At 39.4% G+C, this 25831-nt stretch overlaps 1 protein-coding gene across 3 annotated transcripts in view; it reads left to right on the forward strand.

The window, feature by feature from the left end:
• dmd (dystrophin) overlaps positions 1–25831 on the forward strand; it is a 184835-nt gene that overhangs the window by 43800 nt on the left and 115204 nt on the right. For all 3 annotated transcript variants that reach the window (XM_062445524.1, XM_062445522.1, XM_062445523.1), the window contains exons 16-23: positions 3911–3989; positions 7598–7710; positions 8110–8238; positions 12804–12993; positions 19210–19355; positions 25214–25314; positions 25509–25620; positions 25718–25831. In XM_062445524.1, the coding sequence (XP_062301508.1) occupies positions 3911–3989; positions 7598–7710; positions 8110–8238; positions 12804–12993; positions 19210–19355; positions 25214–25314; positions 25509–25620; positions 25718–25831 (984 nt within the window). The remainder of the gene's footprint in view (positions 1–3910; positions 3990–7597; positions 7711–8109; positions 8239–12803; positions 12994–19209; positions 19356–25213; positions 25315–25508; positions 25621–25717) is intronic.

Below are 25831 nucleotides of genomic sequence, written 5' to 3' on the forward strand. Positions count from 1 at the left end.
ATGTGGGATAAAGGAGGACATGTTGCTCAACATCAGGAAAACAACACTGATCTCTGAGAGTTAGATGAGAAGATTGATACCACGCTCATAATTGTACATTAAGTATGAAGCTACAGCCAGCAGCTGGTTGGCTTAGTTGAGCATAAACACTGCACATGGAAACTGCTACAGAGGCTCTGTCCAAAAGAAGCAAAACCTACTTCTGGTTAATGAACTAATTAACATGTTATATCTGTAGTTTAGCGTGGGTTATTTGAGGGACTCTTTCATGGCTGAGTGAATGGAGTCATGTACTAACTCTGAGGCTGTCTGTAAATGTGCGTGATACATCCCCTTTAATATGAAATTCAAACACTGTAATAATGCACTCCCTATATTACACATACTTTAAATGAGCTCTTGTTCTTGACACAAATTGATAAATTAGAGGCAGCCAACAATTAATATATACCCACTCATATAGAAACACTTCTGTTAGATAATGCTTACAAATGGCTCCTGAAGCACTGATGCATGGTTGCATATAAATAAGCAATTCAAGCTTTAGATAAGGCTCAACAGAAACTGGTGTAACGGTTTACAAATGTGCTAACAAATGATGCATAATAAATGAGTTAAACACAAATCCACTGCAATCTTTCATAAGCAATGTATGAAGCTTTAAAGCACTGTTTGAAGACAAGATATCAAATTTAACTACTGGCGTTACAAATGATGCATTTGCGTTGGTAATAGGTGCAAAATGACAAATTTCAGCTAGACAGATTCTTCCAAATCTCCTCTGATCTTGGTTAGCAGTCGCTTCTTTACTGTCAGCTCTGCTCTTTGTAGCACCTTATATAAGAAAACAGCCTAAAACATCATATTAGGATGAAAAATGAACTAGGATTCTATCCTATTTACACACAAAAAGTGTTGTAACTGTCTATCATAGAAGTCTTAATCCTTCCCAGTTTGAAACAGTCTCCAGCATCCATTGCTCTTAGAAACAATTATCAGTCAGCTCTATTATATTTGTATATTTGATTCATTTTTAATATAACATTCTCACAGCACACACACACACACACACACACACACACACACACACACACACACACACACACACACACACACACACACACACACACACACACACACACACACACACACACACACACACACACAGTTTAAAAATAGTAAATCCTTTCGTACTAGAGGATTTTTTAATTTACATAATGTAATGTAAGCACCAACAAAGTATACACCATTATGTAGAATATGCGCTCAAGCCAAAAGGAAGGCATTTACTGCACAAGACTTACTGATAAACATTAAGGCAGAAAGTATAGTCACTTGAAGAGGAAGCAGGAGCTTTTCAACATGGGGTCAGAAACCCACAAGTTGTTCCAAGAGAGATCTGAAGTGGTCACAAGATGATGAATGGTACAAGAAAAAACATGAATATTTCTCTGGTGCAAAATAGTTTCTTTTTTTTTTGACATCTTTCAAAATATAGCCTTATTCATGCAAAATACAGTCTGCTTTCACCCCTTTATAAATCATTCAAATGGAACAAACTGAAAGGGAAAAATACTCTTTAGTCACGTCCCAAATTGTAGATTCAGATTTGTTTTAAAGAGTCGTGACACGCCGAAAAGGTTGCAAACGACTACTTTAGAGTCACAGATTGTAATGAAGACTGTTTTCCACGAGCTGACGTTTAGTGAAAAAGGTGTCTTTGAGGAACAAGCTCTTAAGAAGGCACTTTGTTGTCAAAACGTCAGCTCATGGAGTACAATCTGTGCTAATATCTGTCAGACATCCTGCTTGATGATGGGAAATACACATTTTAGAAGACGCGGTGCATTTGAACCACACATGAATGTGTGTTTGTGGATTAAACAAACTAGATATAACATGTCATTAGTGAGCTTTAGGGGTGCTGGGAGGCATATTTTTTGACTTTGAAGTGAGCATGGCTATCTGTTTTCCCATGCTAGTTTAGTGTCATATGACCAATAGCTTACTAACTAATATCAACTAATGTTAGCAAACTGTACTGGAAGATAGATTGCTGTGACTCTTCAGCTTCCACCACTGTTACACTATGTTGTAGCATGTCAAAGGTAACACGCCCAACTTCACCAGGAGGCATGTCTGTTGTGACAGGTTGATTACCTGCGCCATGTCCAGCTGTTCACTCGCTGTCAGTTAAGTAATGATGATGTCTTTAAAGCAACTGACTCGAGGGAATCTCGGGAAGTGAAGGGAAATTCAAAGACTAAACTGTAATTACTACTTGAGGCCACATTCACCGCTCTCCTGCAAAATATACACAGTCTGGATGAATTTTAGAAGTTTTGTGGGAACTGTATCACAGGCACCGGAGGAGGGAAAGTTACAGTGTTTAAGAGGAACTGCAGGGAAATAGAAGCACATTCAGACAGTAAAATAATGTGACTTGGTGCTTGGTAAAACAGTCAGGGGGACCTCAGACCATCCATCTTCCCAATAAAATAGAAAGGTTTTCACAGTCATTAGTGGATGGGTTGGAATTACAGGAAGAGATGGCTTTTATAAGCTGGTTGATAGTACTGAACAGGAAGCTTGGGTTGTGTTTATTATTATTCATCAATCCAGAAAACAAGGCAGCACATCTTTAATGGTTTGCTTCAGTTTAATTGATAACTCCTTCATATGAAGGCAGTGAACTTCCAGTTTAGATTGTTTTCCAACTATGTTCGGCTTGCCCACATTGCTTTTTTTTTGCTGTCATTGATCCAAGGGGTTAATAGTTGGAACAGCCCTGGAAGTGTATGGAGCGGAAAAGTCAAGGGTTGATGCACACATTTCATTGAACCAGCTATGTCAGTAATAATTGCAAAATGAGGAGGGCAATTTGCCAGACTAGAAAATGAGTATGTGGGAGATATTCGGTTCATACATACAATTTTAAAAGTTAAGATTTCAAAACTGTTAAAAGAACCAAAACTGAAAGAAATACAAGTGAGAGGATTCTTTAAAAAATTGGTGTCAGTAAAGAGGAAATCAAGGTTATAGGATGGTGTTACATCATTGAGAAAGATTTATTAAACACAAACTGAGAGTTTAAAAAGAGTAAAGATGAAGGTTAGTGTGTATTAAATCTAGGTATAATTCTAACAGGAACACTGTAATAGAAGAACTATCTGACTAAATTTGTACTGGCACCTTGTACAATGAATTGGCAGATTCAGATATATTGAATGACTGCATGCTGCCCGGGTTATTTAATGGTGACGAATGTCTGTGTGTGCACTCAGTTCTGTTATATTCCCCTCTGTGTTGATTAAGGATGCTGTCTGTGTGTTCAGTATTAAAAAAGAGTAAACATCTGAATGTTATGAGCTATTATGACATCTGTTGTCCTGTCAAAAAATATCAATAAGAACAACCTATGTAGTCTGGGATTAATGCTCAGATATCACAGATCTTCTCATCTAACTCTGCAGGAAACAAATAAGCACATTTCCCAAAATGTCAAACTATTAATTTTAATATAAACCTTACTCTGCTAGAATATTAAAACGTTCCAATATTTGTCTTCAAGATGATCAATTACCCTTTCCTTTAACCTTTTTGTTTGTTCAAATACTGACTAAACATGCTCAGGTTGTCTGAAATGTCACAGCAGAATGAGATCAGGGCTTGATGAAAATGAGAGGACCTCTTATTGTTTGGAAGTCATTCTGTATTGAATGGGACATTGATTTTCTTTTCTCAAGTTTTGAATCTTTCTCTGTAGTAAATAATATTTCTCCTGCTGTCGGCCAGTGGTTCTTTTTGTGTTTCTGCTTCTCCGTGTCAGTGTCTTATCCTTTAACTTCCCTTCTCTCTCTCTCTGCCCCATCACTGTGTCTCCCTCCGGCTCTCTTTCTCTTTGCCACAGGCGATAGAAAGAGAGCGGCCAGAGAAGTACAGAAAGCTTCAGGAGGCAACGCGCACGGCGCAGACCCTGGTCGAGCAGGGTAATGTGCACACTCACACACACACACACTCATTCACATGCATACACACACATGCACGCACGCACACCCTGTCTGTCCCCATGGCAACGCCTCCACCTGTCCCACCCTCTCCCCTTGTCTCCATAGAAACACTGATAGAGAGAGGGAGAGACAGAACGAGAGAGGGAGAAAGATGTTTCTTCTCGTCCGTCCTCTCCGCTGTCCTTGTGCAATTGTTGAGGATTCTGAAAGCAGAGAAACATTCAATTTATACTTTTCACTTTCCTTTTTTGTGTATTCCTTCTGCTGCTTTAACCTTCAACCAAACAAAACACGCCAGAGCATTCCTCAACTTACTGTGTGTGAGTGTGTGAGTGTGTGAGTGTGTGAGTGTGTGAGTGTGTGAGTGTGTGAGTGTGTGAGTGTGTGAGTGTGTGAGTGTGTGAGTGTGTGTGTGTGTGTGTGTGTGTGTAAATGACTGAGAGGGAAATACTTTTTTTTATGTATCCTTTTGTGTGCCAATAATCTGGCAAATACTTGACATGTTTTCCTGTAATGTCAAACATTATCTTACACTGGGTGATATAACCCTTCATTATGAAGAATACAAACATGTCTGTGGTTTCACACTAAGACTCAAACCCAGCCTGTACCCAAACCTTTTAGAACCAGCCTAACTGAACCCACCAGGTAGTGCCAAATTCCAGAGCCAAACTCAACCCCAAACCCCAGGCTGTATTTGTGTTATTTCTTCCTTAAAGACAGTTACATTCTTGCTTTGGCAAAAAAAGAACTAATCTGACAACCACATTAGACACAGAAGATGGCACAGCAACCCACCAGCACTTAACATATATAATTGTAAATTGTACTAGTCAATTAGTTACAGATTTAGTGGCAATGCTCACTTTGCTGTCAACTACCAGCAGGTAACATTTAAGCAGGTCAAAATTAGAAAATTACTGGTTTGTAGATCAACTTTTCCTCAAAACATCTGTCAGCAGGCCAAACAGTTAGAATCCACAACAGAACTGTGTGCAGGCATGATGGCGATGCTCTTTCAGACTAAGAGTGCCATGATACAAGATTTAAATCAATATAGAAAGAACTCTGTTGGAGATTTTGCCCTTTTAACATATATTGTACAAAGTGTAGAAGTTCAAACATCATTTGGAAACTTGGCTGCTAAATGTTTGTGCAGCTGTGTGTCCTTGCAACATTAGTTAAGCACAAAATCATAATAATAAATTACATTGCTTAGCCCTAAATCAGGAAAGGCTCACAGGCCCTGACTGCAAACACGCTGTACCAGCCTGTGGAACAAAGAGCAAAGATCTCTTCCGAGGATCTCAGACTGTGTTCCGGCTCATACCATACTAAGAAGATCATGCTTTTTAAAAACACAAAAATCTATCAGCAACATATCAAAGGTAATTGGTTTGTCAAAATCATTTGGGTATGTTTTTAAAAAGCAGGTGCACACAGGAAAACAGCTGGCTGAATCAGTCATCTGATCTCAATCCAACTGAGCTACATTCCATTGACTGAAGACCAGGCGATATCTGAGGTGTCTGCAGTAAAGGCCTGGGGAGCATCATCAGAGAAGATACAAAGTGTCTTCTTATGTCTAAGCCAGTGATTTTTCACATCAAGGACCCCTACACAGACCACAGACCCCCAATTGATAACATTTTGTCCCAGGTTCCCCCATCTGATAAGATGTTTGCTTTTAGATAGGATGGAATTATAGTTACAATGTTTCCCATTTTTGTTGGGGACCCCCTGGAACCCCCTCAAGGACCCCTGAGGGTCTCTGGACTTTGAGAACCACTGATCTATGGGTCCAACATGTCAGCCAATCATTAACCACAAAGGATTTTACCCCCAAATATTAGATATATTGGTTTTGTTTGACTTCATGTGTATGTGTCCAGTTACTTTGGACACTAGATCTAATCATTCTCAAATGAAGTCTTGGCACTTTAATGTAGGATACATTGCTTTATTTCAAATTGAATGTGCTGTAGCACAGAGCCCAAAAATGACTAACTGTCCAAATAATGACTTTATCTTTTCTTTTCCAGGCAGATACTTGAATGGTGTTAGACATTTGGGCTGGTTTGTTAGGAAGTGAAACCACAAACAAAGAAAACTGCACATACCCCCTTTTTAATGAGTTGAACTGACTCTATGTATGAGTGTTACTGTTGGATTTATTTCAGCTGTAACTGTCAGACATGGATGCTTTAAATGTTTTCATTCTTCTGTAGCACTTTTTGCTTATTGCTTATTGAAGTTCTCAATAGTAAAAAATTACCTGACAGTATTACTGGGATTAATAAATATCACATAATTACTGAATTTCACATTCATTACCTTCTGGGTAATGTGTAGCTGGCCAACACTGGTCACAAATAAATAGTTCCATTTTTATACAAGGCTTAGTCATTTCCTAAAACAGATGGGCACTATAGTTTTTGGCATATGCTACTCAAACAGGAACAAATAGTGCATTTGTTAGGGACTACTTTCAGTGGCGGATTAAAGTGAGTATTCTGGCAACGGGACAATCAAAATAAACTACAATGTGTTTGTGTTTCTAGCAATGATTGCATAATGTCACCCAGGGCAACAGTGTAACTCATTGATGTGTTTATAATAGTTTTTGGACAACAATGGAGATCTATGACACAGAGGAAGAAGAATCAGACTTAAATACTCACACAGTACCCAATTGATTCATTGTTCATTTTGGTCTTTTCACAAAAGTTTTGGACAATAAGATAAAATACAGAAATATCCTCATTTATTCCCTCATACACTATTGTTATTGCTATCTTTATCTTACTACTTTCAGTATGTACTTCAAATGGAACTCATTGCTCTATTGTTACAAGTGTATTGTTGACTTCCTCAGGTTTACATACGATGCCAATTATTAAGCATTAAGCTTATAATACTGTATTCATAATAACCTGCAGTGAAAAATAGCATCAGTCAAACACTTGACATGGAAATGAAAAGGGAACATAATAGAGGCACGATTACAGGAAGAAGGAGCAATCTTGAGCCAGTTTGTGTGCTTGCATGCCAGATGAGACATATGAGCCAGGATGCTGCCTTCTCCAGGTCTAATTATCATCCAGCCGACGGGGGTCAGTTTGCCCTTTTAGAGGCAGGAGCGTGAATCCATCTTTGTACAACTTTAACATTGATTTTTCCCTCCTGGAACCTCTTGGAGATTTTCGTTTTCCGGGAACTGGAGTTTTTACGAGCACTTCAAATTGGCCATTTACATCAAAAAAAATGTCAGTTACCGGTGAGCGTGAATGAACAGCGAGGTGTGTGTGTGTGTGTTTGTGTGTCTGTGTGTGTGTGTGTGTGGTTGTGTTCAGTGGGCAGGCAGGTAAACCGTTTTTGGACCTTGCATTTTGTGAGGTATATCGATGGCTTCCGTCACCTCACCTACAGATGACATTTACCAGATTCTGTGTGCATGGTGTGTGTGTGTTTATGTCTGTCCCCTACAGAGAGATGAGTCGTGCCCATGTGAACTGTGAAGCATGTATCACTGAGTGTTGGTATGTGTGTGACAGCCCCCCCTCTCTTTCTCTGTCTGCCTCCTCCAGAGGGGACTCGTGCTGAGGACATTGCCCAGGCAGCGGAGCAGCTGAACCAGCGCTGGGTGGGATTCTGTACCCAGTTAGCAGACAGGCTGGCATGGCTGGCTTACCAAGCAAAGGTAAACACTTGTGCACACATTGACATTTTCCAGAAGCGTCATTTAGTCATTATTTTCATATTTTCTAAAGAATATGAACTAAAAATGGACCAGTAAGTGATGTTATATGTGTACAATGCTGTGGTGAATAGCAGAGAGTGGATCTCTAGCCCGCCTTTTCACTGTGTATCAACTTTAAACAACAAAATTGCTTCTCAGTTAGAGTTTGAATGTGCTATGATTCAGCTGTGGATAGAGTTTGACCATTCTGACTCCTGCAGGTCTACTGCTAATGAGACAATAGTTTGTGAAACAAAACAGATGTTGCGTGGGTGTTTGTTTGTGTCTTTGTGGGAACTGGAGTGACCCCACCTTTATTTAAAATGTGTTTTGGTGTGTGTGTGTGTGTGTGCCCTGCAGGTTCTTGCCTTCTACAGCTTGTATGAGCAGTGTGAGCAGGCAGTGGACAACAGTGAGAACTGGCTCAAAGTTCAGCTGCCTCCAGCGTCTGAACCAGAGCCTCTCAAAGTACAACTGGACCGATGCCGGGTGAGTGAAGTCGAGTCAAGTCCATTTATTCATAAAACGCTACATCAAAACAGAAGTCATCTTAGCGCACTTTTCACATAAAACAGGTCTAGACCATACTCTTTAATTTACCAAGACCCAACATTCCCCCATGAGTAAGCACTTGCAGACAGCGGCAAGGAAAAACTCCCTTTACTCCCTTTAACAGGAAGAAATCTTGAGCAGAACTGGAACTTTTTGAGACAAGTTGTGGCTGATTTTTGCAATGTTATGTAGGTCCTACTCAGATTGTCTATGGTGGTGCTGGAGGCCAGAGTAGCTCTATCATTAGATAATAGCTAGGAGTTAAATTAAGTAATTAGTTTCATCTGGCCTCATTGATAAATATAATTGTGTATCATCTGCATAACAATGGTCATTTCCTCATAATATTACCAAAAGGAAGCATGTATAAAGTGAATAGTATCGGTCCAAGCACAGAACCATGTGGAACTCCACGTCTATCTTTTGTATGCATGGATTATTCATTCATGTTCATCATTAACATGTACAAACTGAAAACTGTCTGGTAAAAAGGACTTCAACCAGCTTAATACATTTCCTTTAACGCCAATGAAATGTTCCAGTCTCTGTAATTGAATGTGATGGTCAATGGTGTCAAATGCAGCACTAAGATCTAAAAAGACAAGTACAGAGAGTCCTTTGTCTGATACAGTTAAAAGATCATTTTTTATCTTTCAGCAGTTCTGTTTCTATGCTATGATGAGCTCTAAATCCAGACTGGAAATCTTCAAATAAACTATCGTTATGTAAAAAGTCACACAACTGATTGGTGACTGCTTTCTTTAGGATCTCAGACAGAAAAGGAAGGTTAGATGGTACATAGCCTGTTACTAAAGACAGCCATCTACAAAAGAAACGCCTTTCTCTGCTCATCAAACAAACATCCTATAAGGGGAACTTTATACATGCTCTATGATAAATGTATTTTTGTAAACATGAATAAAACATTATTATGCCATCTCTAACTATTTGATATGAGATTTCCCCATACACCATTTGATTTGTTTAGGTCAATTTATCATTGTCTTCATTTGTTGTTTTGTTTTTTTCATTTTTTTCATTTTATTTCATTTTTTTTTTAACTGTATCTGTATTTATTTGGCTTGTTTGAATTTCTGTCTCCTTCCATGCATCTGTTTGTCACAGCACTTTTCTGTAAGTATTTTATACGATCATTCCAAACCATTCTTTTTCAACACGTACTCTTTGAAAAATGGTTCAAACAAATGAAGAACAGCCGCTCGATGTAACACATTACATCATGGTTTTTGTTTTCAAGGTTACTTTTTTATTGAGTTTAAGCCTTATTTTCATTGTTTAAAAGGTCATCAATGAATATTTCATCATAGTGCTCACTGATGTAATTAACACTATGTCCAAAGGACATTTGAGGGGCATAGACTCTGATACATTACAAACAGGTTTTATTTAAAGACCTGCTTTCTTTAGAGGTATTTATAATGCTATTCATTATGTTTAAAAATACTTCCAAGTTAGTCTTGTTTAATTCATATTTTGAGTGACTGGGGAGAGTCCAGGTGAGTTGTGGGATGTGCAGTTGCAGGTTAGCCAGTAAATATTCAGAACTAAACTGTCCCGAGGTTAAAGCTTTAAAAACAGCTCAGTGTTATCCCCATAACACAGAATAGGTTAACACCCTAGCCTAAAGCCAAGAAACACACTGCTTATTCATGAATAATGCTAGAAAACACAAACATTTATAACCTCGACAGAACATATTTTCATAAGCCGACAGTTGGCGGCACAATTTGCTGCCAGAAAGGTTGTATTAAAAGTTTCAGCCTGAATATTTTCTTTTCTTTGAAGTCTTTTCTGTTTAATATAAAGATAAGAACTCTGGAATCATTGATGTATTGGAGCATGTCACAGCAGGTGTGTGTGTGTGTGTCTGTGTGTGTGGGTGTAAATGCGTGGGCACCATTGTGAGGGAAACCTTGTTTGTGTGCATTAGTCTGCAGTATATATATCTTTGAAAGAAAAATCAAGTTTCAACACTGCTCTGTCTCTGCTTTTCTCTCAGCTTCATGTTATTTTCCCTTCTTCCTTCATATTTTGTTCTGGTTCCGTTCTTATTTCTCTTTCTCTTTGAAAGCTGCCCATCCCTGCCTTCCCTCCTTCCTCTTTAGTCTAAGGCTGCTTCTCTGTCTTTTCGTCCTCTGTCTCCATCTTCCCCCTCAGTCTTATGCTCCTGCACTTTAATCATGCCTCCTCCTCTCCTCCCATCTCTTCTTTTTGAAGTTTGTTTTCCCAGACCTGCTTGTCACATTTCTCTCATTGCTCAGATGTTATCAAAATGAGTTGTGAATGCTCTCTAAGCCTTCCTTCTAATGTATAGACACATTTGGTTTAAAGGTATGGTTCAACATTCCCAGAAATGCTCTTAATAACACACTATATTGTGTTTGATTATTTTACAGTGAGTTATGTGCCATATTAATTAGGCACAGTGACTCAAGCTGCTGGTCACCAAAAATAGTTAGAGCATGTGCTCTCATAAAACCACAACTTTTTTATGTTTCAGGTGATGTATACATTGAAGCTTTAAAGATGTGTATTGGCATGTTTCATCTCTGCACAGAGGCAGGCTGGCCGTTTCCCCCTGCTTCCACTCTTTATGCTAAGATAAGCTTATCAGCTCTTACCTCTCACACCATAGTTAATGCACAGACACAGAGCAATATCAATTTATTTCATCTTACTCTCGGCAAAAAAAGTGCATAAGCCTATTTCCAAAAATTCCTTTAAACGGTTCATTTAAATGAGTCCCATATGAGTTTAACTTAAAACTGCCATGAATACAGTAGCAAGACCTCAAAAACTTGCAAAAAGTAATGAGGTATAAATACAATATTCAAAGATGGCAATCACACAAACTGAACCAGCGGAGTGCAGAGTTGAATTAGCAAGTGCAGCAACTTTATGGTGTTTATGTAAAACTCCTCTCTTTCTATCCTGGAGCAATTCTACAAACAACAGGGAGGCGGTTTAATTATTGAATAAATAAGCCACCATAGAAACAATGTGTACATGAGCCAATTTGAAGCTGTAGGAGACCTGTGTCCTCTAATATGAAACTGAACCCAGTGTTTCCCCATGGATACTATATATACAATATACTGTACGCTCAGGCCAAAGTGTCGAGGTTTGTTTTGGATTTTAATGGTGAACTGAAACTTCAGCGATGACAACAAAATAACGTACAGTTAACCTCTGAGGTTCATGATCTCATTAGTTTACATGGCTGGTAACCATAGCAACTAGTTAGCCAGTTTTACTTATAGAACCACTGTCATAGTTATTGGCAGTTGTGCTACAGATAACATTTAACTCTACAGCTGTCAAACCAGACACTTCAGTCTGTGTCCCTTCACTTACTGACGTTCCCTCTGGACTGTGGAGAAGCTTCTGTCCTAAAGTGTGTGTATGTGTGTGTGGATTAACCCACTTTAAAGAATACACAAAGTCTTTGAGTACAAAGATAAGGCTTCTAGAGCTCATTCAAACACCTTTGTTCACATCCCACCTTCATGTCTGACCGACTCAGTGCATCTAAGAGAAGCATACAGCATCCACCCAGTATTAAAACACAATGCTCTGAAACCACCAAAGCATTTAAATCCATCTAAACAACAGGCAGAACACACAGACTGAATACTTTGAACAAAGTCAGTCATAAAGTGTTGGAAATGACCGTGCCTTGAAAGTATAAAATCCTAACTTGGCAACTGCAACCAGGCACAGCAGGCCTAATATATCAAGCTGTGGCTTTCTCCACATGTGACAACAGTGTGCATGGGCCTGCAGGAACAATAATCTGTTTAAATTGTTGACTGTAGAGGCGGCTGCCTTTGTTGTTAGTCTTTCCAAAAACCAAAAAAAACAAGTGCAAAATTGTGAGAAATTGATTAAACAGTTTGTTTGTCTGCTTTAACAGAAGCTGCAGTTGTTAGCATAGATCCACTGTGAGGAAGCAGTCTGGGATGTTTGTAGAGTTTAGGGTAACATTAGCAGCTCTGTACTAAGGGGGATGTGGCTTGGACCATATTCACCAAGTGCAAAGATTATTATTTTGTTGTGAAGACTATAGAAAAATGGATTGAACTTCATACCTGTTCTTCTCTGATGATAAAGGAGTGGTTCTTTTTTCTTCTGCTCTCAGTACAGGAGGAATAGTTTCACAGCTACATTTTGGTTTTGCTGAGCTGGTCCAATTTCCTGCTTGACTTCCTATTGATTAACAGTTGGGACTGTATTTAAACATTTCTGTAAAATAAAACTGATTAAGCACAAGGCAAATGGAGTAGAACTTTGAAAATTAAAACACAATACTTTTCCACAGATCAGTTTTTATGTGTGGATTAAAGGGATTTTTTTTTTTTTTTTTTAATCAAAATTCTCCATGGCAACAAGAAGGTTGTGTGGTTGACTGACAGTCTCACGCCCTCATCTGTCCCTCCACGCTCTGACCCTCTCCCTCCCTCCCCCCCCCCCCCGTCCTGCAGGAGGAGGTGGCTCGTCTGGCCTCGCTGCAGCCTCAGGTGGAACTAATGGAGAAGCAGCTGAATGAACTGAAAGAGGAGAAGGAAGGCGACGACCCCGCGGCCTTCCTGGACGCCGACATCAACGCGTTAAAAGAGCACTACCATAAGGTTCTGGAGGATCTGAGGGCGAGAGAGATGCAGCTACAACTAGGTGAGAGAGGAGTGATACCAATTCTGTGCAAAATCTTTAATCCCGGCTATTCATTTAGTTGAGAGCACAGGAGCTGACCCTGTTAATACACTTTTTTTGACCCTTGTTTTTTTGTATGTGCCCTCAATTTCAAGTTTGTCCTTAATATTTAGAATTGCAAGTTAGGTCCTACTTTCATAGATGTGGACATCATTCTTATCATTTATGCTGCTTCATCACCTTGACTGTTGGTATATGGGGACTTACCAAATCCCCAATATTATCTAAAGCACTCAAAATTAAAAAAAAACAACATTAAAGCTGTATCAAAGATGTCTGGCTACAAAAATAAATACATAAATCAAAATCCTTAAACACTTACTTAACGCTTGATGACACCAGCATGTAAACTGCATCATTTTTTCATGTCAATGCAAAGTCTGACCAATAACAAACCGTCTTCACAATGCTGACCTTTGAAAGGGGGGTCAAAATGGAGGAATATATTGTCAGTTATTAGCTGTGTAGCACCATACACTTGCATTTAGCATCCAGAGCAAAATAATTGACACAGTAATGAGACAGGAGTCGATGGTACCAATACGTCTCTTGAATGCGCTGTGTGAACTTCTTACCGTGTTAGCGGCTGAGCTAACGAGCTCGCTAACGAACAGTTGGACAGTCATTTAACGGCCTTTAACAAGTTCTCTTTGTTACCATGTTAGCATACTTAGCACACTTTGAGCAATGAGAGTGAGTGCTCTTTTTAAACAGCAAGTTGTAATTTCTCATATTCATTGCTCTATTAACTGCTTGGCAAGATGTCACTATGACACTGTGACAGCCATGTGGATACCGCATGTGTGTGTGGGGAAGAAACAAGATGCCAATGTCAACATCTTTACAGTACTGATGGAACATCTGGAAGTTTCATATGTAGTATTTGACTTTGTAAATATATCACTGGATATGTGGATGACAAGTGGCTGCAGACTAGATGCTTTAGAGATGTTAAACAATGAACGTGAAGGATCAGGTGAAGTTATTGAACTGGATCTAATAATAAGTTCTATGAAAAGCCTTTTTTATCAAGAAACAGATTACAATTAGAACCAAGTGATGCCTGATAATGATGTATATCCCGTCATAAAAAAAGGGAATTTAATTTGGCAGCATATTGGATCAGGTTCTTCTTCTTCTCATGTTTTCTGAAACCAATGTGGACTTCCAGCACCTAATCTTTTCAAAACTGAAAAATCACCATTTTCCATTCATATTTTTTATAGAATTTTCCAGCCTGTGTAGTACTCTGCATTCAGCTCTCTAGAGAATATATGTGACTATCCAGTTTTCCGCTGCTGAAAGTCAGCCTTGACAGCCTGCTGTAGCCCACACATTGTATCAGACAGATTTGGAGTGGCAAATGTCTCTACCCACAACAACAACAGCCCAACATTCAGCACAGACACACTCAATGTGGCTTTTTGGAAAATGGAACAAATCCATCGAGATCACGCAAACACATGGACAGCTTACAGATGGGTCCCATAGTGTGGGTAGATGCAGCCGTGAATAGCAGCACTGTTTCTATACGATCTGTTCTCCACTCAACACCACAAAACATGTATTTATTTAACACAGTACAGCACAGCATGTGTTGTAGCAGGCTGTTAAAGAAAGAAAGAAAGAAATCTGCCACGTATCATTCCGCACTGCTGATATTATAGTCATTACATCATTTCACCGAGTTGAAAATTAAGAAAAAGATGCAAATATTTGAAAAACATTCACTAAGTACATACAGCCTTTTTTCAGAATAATACAATAGCACTGATTGCACAGCAGGATGCACAGCGACTCAGCATTTGAACCGAATGAAGCGGATGCAACAAGCATCCACCTCGTTGACTCGTCCTTGAGCAAGAACGTATCCGTGCCAGCTCCAGTGCTGAATTAATGCTCACATTCACCTCTGACGTGTGTGCTGAGAGGGCAAGAGAACAGAGGATTTCCATATCTGATCTGTACGGAGTTATTAGATTTACGCCGACATCAAACACATCTTTGAACGTCGGGCCAAAAGTCCAGATATACCTGATGCACCTTATATTCGAGCTGAGCAAACACTAAATACATTTTCATGAGACAGAAGCGCGTATGGAGCGATGGTGTAAGTGTAAGTGATACAGCTTTGAAGAATTATTCATTCCAGCTGAAAAACTTGAGAATTCAGCTGACATCAGTAAAGCTTGGAGCCTGACTCTCCATTTCTCTTCACTGCTGACAAACCAAAAAAACTGTCCACTGGGTGTTTATAACCAATGACCATCTCACAATAACATCACGCAGTGTAGATTTCCAATCTGTGATCAAAGGCAGCAATACATTATCAACTCACAGCTCAACAGCTTACAGCCAAGGATGAGCCGCTACCCTGGTTTTATGAGTAATGGTCGCTGCTTTTGTTGTTTTTTTTCTAGAACAACTACTGGACCGGTATCTGATATATTTCTTTAAGAAGTGTGATTTCTCTCCCTCCCTTTTCTCTGTCAAGCTGTTTTGAAACAAAACCTCTCCCTAAAGTATTTTACTATAGAAGATATCATTTAAAAAACGCCCCAGTAGGCTGCCGGTCATGATGCAGACCACATAACCATCTGGCCACTCTCCTGCTCCTGTCTCTAGTCTCTCTGCACTTTCAGCTGAAGGCAAAAAAATAATATAAAAAAAACACATTCATGTTCAGTTAGTTTGACAGGAAAAAAGCAATTTATCCCGCAGCTGTTGAATAAATTAAAAGGGACTCAGCAGTTTGCCTCACTGTCAAAAAGCAACTTGACAAAGGCCCTCCACAAGTCTCCAGCCACTGAATCCATATGTAACATAATGTCCCAAGAGTTCAAATCACTTCATTTTTACTCAGTTCATTTCATTCAAACTGAATCTAGCCTGGCTTTTCAGACTTCATGACACACACATAAAAAATACCTCCTGTAGAAAACCTTCACATACAAAGAGTAATAACTGGCTTTGTGTGCTGCTGGAGGTTTTACAGATGTCTCTTTTATAATGGAAAAGACAAAATCCTTTTTTTTGGGGTCGCAGATTTTTTTGTTGTTGTTTTTGCAGACAATTACCACAAATGACCTGTAAAGGGTAAGTGGCCAGCTCTCTTTATATAGACATTTTTTTTTTCTTGTAAAATATGATTGGTTATATGTAATGCCGCTCCAAAATCGTACTTTGTTTTGTTTTTCTGGCAAGGCCATCTACAAAATTATACAGTAGTCAAAGAGTCAAAGTGTCTTTATTGTCATTATATTGTGAACAATACAGAAAAATTAAAAGTGCTGCTCTGTTAGGTGCCACTAACAGTAGCTACATATATTGAAGCTTTGAGCTATTTGTCATTATTGTTTTCTAGCACAGAAACATTTCAGTGGTATAGGAAGGGTTCATTTTGACTTTTTAGAACCTTTTAGTAAAAAATTTGGAAATGGAAATAAATATAAAGTGAGAAGTGATTCTGATGTTATGTTACATTAGGCTCCCTGTGAGGAACCTAACTGTTCCCCACTGCTAACAAGTAGTGCTGAGGCACATTTCCATGTGATTTGTATTCTTAAGTAAAAGGAAATCAATGAAGGTGTCACTCTGTCACTAAACATGCTAATGCTACGAGTCACCAGCCTAGTTGTTGGGCTTTTTTTTACAAGAATGACTCAGACGTGACACCTTTTCACCTGGCTTCATGGTGAGCAGCTAGTGAGGGTGTCACTGAGGCTTTAGTCCATTTTACAGTGCCACTCTCTCTCTGTGTGTGTGTGTGTGTGTGTGTGCGTCAGCTCGGTAAAAACAATGACAATGAGACTTAATGAGATAGAGAAAAAAGCAGAAAGCTGCAGCCATCAAGACAAGACAAACTAAATCAGACACTGTGACAAAACCAGAGCGGATAGCTATTTATATCAGTGAGGGAGAGAATGATGGAAAGAAATGAGAAAAGAAAAAAAAATATACAGCCACTGAGAAAATGAGACAGAGAAATCGGGAAAAGGCGTCAAAAGAGAAGGAGGGAAGGGAGCAGGAAGAGAGGAAGAGAAGGAGACACAGCTGCAGAGAGAGGAGAAAAGATAGAGAAAATAGCTGACAGCTAAGCAGACAAACTATACTTCTTTACTCACACAGACAGCTTCTACCCTCGCGCCACACACTGCACTTTTCTCACCCACGCCAGGGGTGAGAGATATCCAGCACACACACACACACACACACACACATTTCCCTCCACTTCCACACGGATGGGTATAGGCATGGGTGCAGGCACATACAGACAGATTACCGTGCTGAATTCCTGAGGGCTGCAATGGTTGAGAAGCATACAGTATAGAGAAGAATTTCTCTGAAAGGAATTATTTAAATGATATTTTTTCCCTTTTGTGTTATTTTCTTTCTTCCGCCTATCTCTCAATACAGTTCAGTTCAGGTCAGCACTTTTGTTAAGTCAGTTCACTTCCAATCAAGAAAGCTTTATCAGCAAGAATGGGGAAAAAAATGAAATAACGCTGAATCATTTCTAAACACTTAGTCCTTAACGTTAACCTGAGAAGCACGTCATAGAATTTCAGTGAATTGAATAAATCAACATTTCACATGTGGTAAATTCACAAATAGGAACCTCCTGACATACCATGAGTTCAGATAATATTAAGAAGAACTATTTTCTTGGCCAGTGCACTGATAGCATTCAATGAGTGTTCAACATCCCTCAAGCTAAAGTCATGACGTCACATCTGGATGAGACTCTGTTCCACTTGCTTCTGGAACTGAATGCGATCTCTCATTCAGATGCATGTCTTTGTTGAATGAATTTAATGATGAATATGAAACAATGAAGCATGAACATTGAGAGATTAGCTCTTTGACAGCATTTGCTATTAGCAGTTAAAACCTTTGTGACTTTAACAATGTTAAACAATCATTTTATGAGCATACAAAAAACTACAGCCCATTAAAACCTTACCAGCACAAATACGTCCACTTCCATCATTGTATTGTTTTTTTCTCTCCATGGTTTTGTCACCAACACTCTCTTCTAAAGTCAAATTTTCAACTTTTTAGCTGTCTGAAAACAAATACACAATCAGTCTGTGGAGCAGATGGTCTCAGGCTTATCGGCAAAGGCCACAAAAAACCCATAAATACTGAATAAACAACAATATTAGATCAGTGTTTAAAAATATACCATCCTCATCTAATTGTATGGAGTGAACAGACAGTAGAGAAAGACTCTGCTCTAAAGCTGGATTTTTATTACCATACATGTCAATAGAGTTTCTGATGGAGGTTTCTTTCCTCCAGTTTCACTTAAGCTCTCTATTACAGTTGTAATTAACAACAGACCAATGTCTAGGATTTAAGTCTCATATGCCAGCTCTCTTTATATATATAAGGCCTTCACTGCCTCCATCTGATAATAGCAGCTCCCCTGTCACTTTAAAATTGGCACTGCTAAATGTTAGATCCCTCATTAAAAAGACTTTCATTATAAATGACATCATTAGAGCTCCCAGCCCGGACGGCTTATTGAAACATCACCCGCCAACTGCAGCTTTGCACACTGCACTGGGGTTAACGGGACGGATGGAGGGATCACAGCTAGAATATATGACAACATGTTGTACTGTGCAACTGTTGCTTCTGTTGACCATCTGTATTGTGAATATATAGGATTGTTTGTCTGTGTTTACAGCCACACATCTGCTAATAGCTGAAGCTCAGACTGGGTTTGTGTGTGTGTGTGTGTGTGTCTTGGAGACTGGGTTGTTGTCAGTGCTGTATGTTCTTCTATTTTATTTATTATCACATCATATCACTTCTCGTTGTACGCACTTTAACAATAAGCACACTGAGTTCACCTTGAATTAAATGTGCTATATAGATCAAATTGCCTTGTCTCCAGACCTGCACACATTCCTACCCAGCATCTCAGACTGCCAATAACAATACAGTGTTCAGAGGTATCAGACACTGCACTTACATTGAGTAGAGCTCAACAAAACAAGGCTCTTAGTCCTCCATGCGGTCTTTCCAAGGACCGGATTGTTTTCACTACATGTGTCAGGATTGTGCTTTTTCATGTCTGATTGTGTTTGGACATTTTAAGTGTTACTCAGGGCCACAACCAGCACAGATCACCTGACGTATCTCTTCTTCTTCCTTTCTTTTTCCCTCTAGTTTCAGAAAGCTTGCCCCCGGCTCGTTATAAGGAAACCATATCGACGCTATTGGCATGGTTACAACAGTGCGAGGCCAAGCTGGCCATCCCATCCACGGCCGTTACGGAGTATCCTATTATGGAACAGAGACTGAAGGACGTTCAGGTACAAACACACCACCTCACTCAGGTCTACAGATGAGTGATATATTCTTGTTTTAATATCTTATCTGGAGGCTGTGTACATTCGGAAGTAATAAAAGTTGAGGTTATGTGCTGCCAGAGCCAAATAAATGTGAAAATTTATCTGTGTATCTTTTGGCGTGAAGGTATTTTAACAATCTGCCTTCACACTCACATGGTTTTAAGGGGTAGTAAACACATATTATAGACTGTGTTTCAACATACATGTTTATCCATACATCTTCATTGAGCTATCAGTATTTATACAGCTGTGGTGGTGCAGTTGGAGAGGGAGGCGTATTGAACTCTAACGATGTAGTAACTCCATGCTCCATTACAAGCTTATTGCACTAAGTTGAATCAGAAGCCTAAAATGAATTAACATCATTGTTTCTGACGCTGAAACAAAATGATAAGGGTTGTTCTGACTCACACCAGTGTCTGCAACACTGTGGTTATTCACTCTCTAAATGAGTTGGATCAGCAGTCGAACTAAGAGAACACACTCAAATGATCATTACTCAGCTGTGTAAAGATATGAATACATAAGCAGCATAAAGGCTTCTCTACGCTCTCAACATATTCCCTCTACCTGATTGTGAATTTAAATAGCTTCCTTATTATTGTATATTATTGGGTGTATTCAACTGTGTTCAACTCATTTGAATGATAAAACTTCATTTCAGCTTTATTCATGATATATAAATGGTAGGAACCTTTTAACCTACTCCTCCTCAACATATTCACCCAGAAACTTCCTTCAGACTTTTAACAAATCATCACACTGAGAACTTTAACACATTCATTCAGCTTTCATTGTTCCTTCATGTTATGTATTGTGGGTGATGTCACACACTCTCTCTTTGAAAGTACACTTCCTCACCTTTTCTTTTCTTTTTCAAAATCCTTCAAACCTCTTCATATTCTTTTTACTCCCACACAGTTCCAACACTTCATAGACAATGTATGCATCACAACACTGACAAACTCCTTCTCAAAGCAAAGAATCACAATTTTAAAACATTTGAATTTGTATACATTGTTTCAAAGGCTGGAAAGATGCAAAATATGAAGAAATGTAAAATATCTGAACTTATCAGTCATGTAGTTTATTGTTGGAGACTGGTATTATGGCAGCGAACTATCTGATATGAATCATGGGTAATTATGCTGGTAGGTGGGTATGCTATGATCCCACCATCCAATAGGAGTCAACAGTGATTCAGCTGATAGGAGGATATGCTCAGTATACTCTTGACAATACTGTTGCTCACATCTATTTACAAATTCTCATAAAAAGCCAAAATGGGGCTGGCTCTATAATCATGTGAGGCTGTATAACACTGTAATCAGTTTTTACTACTCGTAGTAAAGTTATATTGCCACTGGCGGTGCCAAACTGCCTCAGCAGCACTCTTTTAAAGGATGCTTTCCTGCTGCTCTTTGAGGTAGCAGGCACAGGATAGAGAAGGGAGAGAAAACAGATTACATGCCCCATTAACCAAGAGTCTGATTCATACCCAGAACCTAGTGAGGAACCAGCGTGATCTGATACACCAGAACATCCCCAAATCACTGTTGTAAACATAAAATCACTGTAGAAACGGATCATTAAGGCAGCGAGAGTGTGCTTTTAAACCAAAGAGGTCATTTTCAACCAAGTTTACTTTGGACATAACCAAAGTGTTAATGGCAAAGGAGTTTCTTTAGCTGGCACATAACAGTGTGTGCTTTTGTCTTAAATTCTGTTTGTATACAAGTTTAAATAAACCAAAGAGTAATGAATCTAATCTTCATCAAACCTATACATCATTAAAGTAAGATAAAAGTGAATCTAATCAAATTTTCCCATCTTGTGACATCATTTTAACAATGCTGGTATAGTAAGCTTCTGAGGTTATTGTGTGTTTTTATATCAGAATGCTGTTATGTTTACTTTCAATATTCTTTTAGTGGTTCCCAGATGATATCTCAACACTTCTGAGCTGTGCTGCCCCTCCTATCATATAAAGTCTTTCTTGTCAGAAGTGAAATACCATTAGTTAACACTTTTCCTGCAGCCCCTCTCTGCATTGTGTCCCAGCCCAAGCTTTTTACTTAAAGGGAACAGCGTCAAATTGAGGAGGCAAAGATGGCATGTTTCATTGGATAGTTAGCTATTACTTTATCACCAATATAAAGCAGTTAACTACACAGTGCATTCATATCTTGCGGTTGTTGACTTTTCTGTATCCTGTAAACTGCAGTCTTTATTGAGAGCAGCACCATTAACACCAAGCTAAACGGTTTCCTCACAAACCCAAAAACAAGCAGGGAGAATTTCAATTTCACTGAAAATCAGCCTCACTTGCATCTGCTTAACATGCAGAGAGCAGGCCAGAGCTGCCCGTGTGTGTGTGTGTGTGTGTGTGTGTTTGTGTGTGTGTGTACAACTCTGCAATTACAAGAGGCGGGTGAGCAAAATCCCAGTGGAGCAAATCAGTGTCTCTGTTTATCACAATATCTACCTGCAGATACACACTCAGAAGGAAACACACACACACACACACACACACACACACACAAGCTGCCAGTGCATTGTATGCCAACACAGAGGTGACTGTACACACATACACACACTTTTTTTTTTCAGTGTGTCACTGCTAATCCGTATTTCTAGTCAAAAGAATACAAGGTCTTTTGGTTTTTTTGTTTCCTACTTTGTTGTTGTTTTTGAAGAGTTGATTTTTATCTGTAACTTAAGTCAAAGTCACACCATAGAGCAAAGTGTGCGCGTGCGCGTGTGTGCTCAGCCGTCTTTAAACTTGATAACGGTATCGTAGCATAGCATGGAGATCAAGCCTTGTAGCGAGAGATTAATTAAAGTTGATTGTAGATAATAATTAGGAATCCATTCTGCATACTGATAAGCCGTCATTAATTTTCAGCACAACTGTTTCCTCTTCACTTTGTTCATTATAATAAACGAGTGGCCCCCTCGGGTGGGAACTTAGTTTGAATGTTGACCTACTGTTAGAAAAACAAACATGTAGCACATATTCAAAATAGTGCTGACAGCTTGAAGACAGATGATTAGTAGCATCATCCACAGCTACTACTGGAACCTGATTGCAGCATTCAATCACTACCCCTGATTTTGGTGTAATGACATCAGTGATTGATTAGTGAGTTCGCAGTAGGGTGATGTAGTGAGAAAAAAGCAGCTGTGCTCTCTGTGGGGTAACAGCACTTCTTCCTAGATACATTATCTAGATAGGAATGTCTTTTTTTTTGGCTAAAATGCATTAAACAAACTAACCTGTAAATGTGATGTTTGGCCCCTATTGGCTAAGCCAAATACCTGGCTTAAATGTTTAAATATGTCTGTATAACATTAAATAATCATGAATAAATAAGCATCAATTAAATATCGTAATAAACATTTTAGTTACTATTATTAATTTAAACGTTTGACGTAATAATCAGCCTCATCAGGACAGTGTGGATGTGGTTGGGTCCGATCTGATGCTGCAACATAAGCAGAAAAAACCCTCACAGTTGTCATCGCTCAGCTCTGATTGGTGCACGGAGATATATGACATCGCCCTTTTCCGACTGAGTCCCGCCCATTTCAAAGCAGTGAGAAAAGCAATAAGAAAAACACACATACAGAAATCTGTCATTGTTCATGCTCATAGTAAGAAGCTGTTTGAAAAGTACACTGTTAAATGTAGCTACTCTAGATTTTGACACAGGGCCACTTTATAATTACCCAATAATGCAGGACTGCCCTTGCCTTGCAGGTATTAATGGGTGACTAACTTAATAGAAAGAGACTGTCCTCACAAGAAAATAACATTTAAGTCAGCAGCTGTTTTTTTCTCACCAGCTAGAAGCTACAATGTGTTTGGTCGACTGTGTAGTTTACATACTCTGTTATTTTCTCCCATTGCTGCTTTACTGGGACACAGTGATGTAGTTCATTCCTGAGTGATGCGTTTCCTTATGTCAGTTTCAAGTCTCAGTTTTTACCAACATTGAGAGCAAAGATGTTTTGGTTGATTACAGCCTGCAGTCAGCCCTTCTGTTAAATGAGGGTAATCTGTGTTAATGCACAAGTCAAGCTCTCAGCTCTCATCTGTGCCAGAGCTGCCATTGCTCTTTGATGTCAGGGTGGCTGCTGTGGAATAATGCACAGCAAGCAAACCAGAAGACCACTGTAGAAGAGGACATGGTTCTTTGTTTTACTTTAACAGTGGCTGTATGTCACTATTGCACAGCTCATGTGTAGTTGTCTTCTTGCTTCCTTGTTCTTTTTATCTTTATAAATAATATTAGCATATATTCATCATAGGATAAAGCTGATAATTTAGAACAACTTTGTATTGATTGACTAACCCCCCCCCCAAGCATTCAGACCTGTACCATCTTTAATTTGTCACCCATCTGTATCATTAAGTGACCCAACCCTGTGGGTGCAATATTCTCCATCAGCCAGACATCATGGGTTCAAAGGGGTCACAAAGAAGTCTTATTCATTCATCACCATGCATTATTTTGCATGGTGATGAATCACCTCTTCACCTTTCTGTTTGATCTCTGCTCTAATAAGAATGTTCACTCCTCTCAAAAGTGACACTGGGGCTTGGATTTGTAGTCAGTTACAGAAAGTGTCCAGAAAGGCCGTTCCATTTGTGTTTCAGTAGAGTTGGATAGAAATCATTGAGAGAAAGGAGAAAAGAAAAGAAAAAGCCCAAACTTTGAACAAGAATAGCCCCTAATGCGTCCCTGCTTGGGATTCAGTGTTGCAGCAGAAGGATTGAGGGTAAGCCATAGTAACTGACGGATGTCCTGTCCAGAGGCTGTGCTTGAACTAAGCTAAACTAAGCCTCTGAGCCACCTTGGTGTGAACGAGCCTTTCTTCCACAGAATCCTTCACTGAAACTTACCTCAAAAGTTCACCAGGAATCCCCTCAACTATCCACTTGTAATTCACCCTGCGCAACAGGGTAAGCAAAATCCAACACATTGAACAGGCTTTCATTACAACATGTGAAACAGCAGCAGGCGAGCGTTGCGGCGACTCGTAACCTCTAACGCTCGTCATCCCTCACTTTCCCATCTCGCCCCGTTCCATATCATAGAATGTAACACGCTGCATTTTGGCTCCATGGCATTTACATGAGGTATAGGAGCACGTATGATACATGGCTATCCAATAAATCATATGAAGATGTGAGGCTTGTTTTCTACTGGCCAGGCTCCACAGAGACTTGTTGATAGATGTGTTTAGTAAATGCCAGCTTGATGATTTATTTGCAGAGCATCGGGCAACTCTTTTCTTCATATAACATGCTAGAAGTGCATGGATTGACTTTTAAAATCAGGGATATTTCATATTATTTCATATCTGGATTGTATTGATGTCATTAACTTTGATTTTGCTGATTTAGCTGTTTTTTTAATCATTGACCTCTGAAACAAACCTTTTTTTTTCACGTAAAATCTTTAAAAGCAACATAATAAAAAAAACACATTTCATCTGGGCTACCTCCCCTTCTATCCTTCAGTAAAAAAAAACATAACACATCTATACAATATGGTGCAGTGGGTTGTTAATCCCCCACACATTATAATTTCATTCATTTCCACCCAGACCATTAAACTCAGTTCAGACTCACTGTATGTTTTTTTGGAGGTGGAGTTCAAATTCAGTTCAAGCTTTATTATTTAATCACTTTCGGTTCAAATATGATGCTAGTTTGTTGTGAGCACCTACATCATCATAATAGACCTCACATATTTACTGATTGTCTCTCTCTTTCTCATTCTATCTATCCATCTACCCTCCCACCCCTCCAGGCCCTCGAGGTGACTTTGGCTGAACACCAGGGGGAGGTGGACTACCTGACGTCGACCGTGGAGCAGGTCTTCCAGAAAGCTCCAGCAGACATCAGCCAGAAGTAAGAAGTAAAGATATGTAAACCAGTACAAGAAACAAGTCAACAGCATGACATTCTGAACACAGATTGCAGTGCTGATGAAATCCATCATGTTGGATTTGTATGAGAATATCGGTGAATGCCACGACTCTTTGACTCTAATATGTCAAATGTCTGCCATGAAAAAAAACCTATGATCACGTGTGCTGTTGTAGGTATCGCACAGAGATGGACTCCATCATGACGCGCTGGAAACGCCTCAGCACCACGCTGTCAGAAAACGCTCAGAGAATCCAGGAGCTCATGGCCAAACTGCTGCAGTTCGAGGTGAGACTGAAGTGACTGACATAAAACAAAGTGGTGATCCTGTCTGATTATGAGGCTATGTGTACGTGCTGTATCATCATGTGTCCCTCTCCATCAGAATGATGTAAAGACTTTAAAGAAGTGGATGGCAGATGTGGATGTCTTCCTGAACGAGGAATGGCCGGCGCTCGGAGACTCCGAAGCCCTGGAGAAACAGTTAGAGCAGTGCACG

The sequence above is a fragment of the Scomber scombrus genome, chromosome 24 (genome assembly GCF_963691925.1).
Source record: "Scomber scombrus chromosome 24, fScoSco1.1, whole genome shotgun sequence".
Classification (NCBI taxonomy): domain Eukaryota; kingdom Metazoa; phylum Chordata; class Actinopteri; order Scombriformes; family Scombridae; genus Scomber; species Scomber scombrus.